The sequence below is a fragment of the Atta cephalotes genome (genome assembly GCF_000143395.1).
Source record: "Atta cephalotes unplaced genomic scaffold scaffold00004, whole genome shotgun sequence".
NCBI lineage: Eukaryota > Metazoa > Arthropoda > Insecta > Hymenoptera > Formicidae > Atta > Atta cephalotes.
In genome coordinates, this window is record NW_012130068.1 from 514,465 (window position 1) to 516,605 (window position 2,141).

Below are 2,141 nucleotides of genomic sequence, written 5' to 3' on the forward strand. Positions count from 1 at the left end.
TTTCCTTCAACAGAGAAATTTTTCATTTCGTTTCGAACAATGTACTATTAAAAACCGATATGATAGAAATAAAAGTATCATTATAAAATTATTACAATGAAAGAGATACATTAATTCCTTTTTGTGCTTTCAGGAAAATCTGTGATCCACATCTGACCGCATTCGAGCCGGAGGCTCTAGGTAATTTAGTCGAGGGAATGGATTTTCACAAATTTTACTTTGATAATGGTAATTATGACTCATTGGCATCATCATTGTAAAATTTTATTTTTTTTATAGACAATAATTTTTTATATAGACATAACCTGTAGATATAATATATTCGATAAAATAAAATATAAACATTATAGCGTCAACAAATTTTTAAATTAGTAAAAAAAGATTACGCACTTTCTGTAATTTTGTCATTCTGTTTTACAACTTTGACACCTAAAGTGGATTTTAGAAGAGATTCTATTCTTTTAGAATATTTAATATGTATTTGTATTAAAACATCATATAATAAAAAATTGCACATACTAAAGCGTTGGACCGAAAATTAATAACGAGAAAATAGTTATTTCTATGAAATGAGTTTCCTGGATGTTTATAAATATTCTCTTATATTTTGCGACTTTTAGAAATTCAGATTTTATGAGAATAAATAGAATTAAATTTCTATATAATTTCGTAATGAATAAATCAAAAGACTTTGCATGAGCAATTTTAAAATTTTTCCATGTAGCGCAAAGCTTGTTTGGTTTTGCGTAGAATTTTCTTCGAATTACAATTTTTATTTGTCTGGCTCCCTATTTTTCTTCGAGTTCCGTGGTATCCATTACAGACAGTAATAGTTGATTTCTTTCCGTTTATTTCTTTTCTCTATCCCTCTCTCATTTGTTTGTTTCTCTGCAATCTTTTGACTTGTATACAGCTTTTATGTCGCATGTTAATATAAATCATTCTCGGTATTCGAGTAACTTTTCATTTTATTTCCCGTCAATATCCTAAGCAGTCTTGGGGAAAAACTGTAAGGCGGTCAATACGACAATCCTGAATCCCCATGTCCATTTACTGGGCGAGGATGCTGCTTGCATCGCGTATGTCAGGCTGACGCAATACATGGACAAGTGAGTACATATAACAATGAAAAGATAATTAAGCGTGATCTGCACCGAAGATTAAAAAAGTCATAATTTATTTAAATTCGTCTTTGTATTACATACTAATTTCTTATAAATAACAGCTTTTAAATTTTTATTTGATATTCGAGAAGACAAAATTATTCTTCATCATCCGTTTCAACAATTGCAAGATTCCATTGTTGCATATGTGTTAGCTATTGATTTTCTCTGTACTGGAGAGCTAGTATTGCAATTTTCCAATACGAATATCCGTGTCTCGTAAAATAGTTTAGTTCAAGTTTCATATTAGCGTATACATTTCTTTCGTTTTTTGATTCTCAGACAAGGTGTAGCGCATACCCAGCAAAGTGAGGAAAGCCGTGTGTGGCACAAGAGGGACAACAAATGGCAGAACGTGCATTTTCATCGAAGCGCGGTGACGGGTCCATCCCCGTTCTCTTTCAACCACAAATAAATCGGCCAAGAGGACTGTCTTGCTGCCGCTCTCGGCGAATGCTCGTTATCCCCCGATAGAGCGCGAAGTAACGAAATGTTAGGAATACGGAACACAACGCGGCATTCTCACGAAACACACACGTACACATAAAACACGTACATAAGAACGAAGAGAACACAACGACGTAATGCGATATTCGAGAGACAGAGAACATAGTAACGCTACAGTAACACGAATACAAATACATTTACATATAGTACCAAACGCGACAAAATCGAAGATGTGGCGCATCCGCCGGCATGTATTACTTGCTCCAGTACCTGCTCAGCGTACTTACTACCTATATTTACGCGTGCACACCCACCGCACCAAGTGTGCCTCGGAGCTTCGACGAGGGAAATATGCGCGAATCATTGGAAGCGCGAGAAAAGAGCAGAAAGAGTCGGTCAATCGATTGTATTTATAACGAGCACCGAGGACACGAGGTAGACACTGTCCATTGTCGGTTAATGAACGCGATCACGGCGGAGAGAAAGAGAGAGAGAGAGAGAGAGAGAGAGAGAGAGAGAGAGAAGGAAGAA

At 35.7% G+C, this 2,141-nt stretch overlaps 1 protein-coding gene across 1 annotated transcript in view; it reads left to right on the forward strand.

Annotated features, from left to right (window-relative positions):
* The window catches only part of LOC105625869 (calcium/calmodulin-dependent protein kinase type II alpha chain), a 119,068-nt gene extending 117,490 nt beyond the window's left edge, over nucleotides 1-1,578 (forward strand). The window contains exons 15-17 of the mRNA XM_012207180.1: nucleotides 134-228; nucleotides 995-1,109; nucleotides 1,446-1,578. Coding sequence (XP_012062570.1) covers nucleotides 134-228; nucleotides 995-1,109; nucleotides 1,446-1,578 — 343 coding nt within the window. The remainder of the gene's footprint in view (nucleotides 1-133; nucleotides 229-994; nucleotides 1,110-1,445) is intronic.
* The last annotated feature ends 563 nt before the right edge of the window (nucleotides 1,579-2,141 follow it).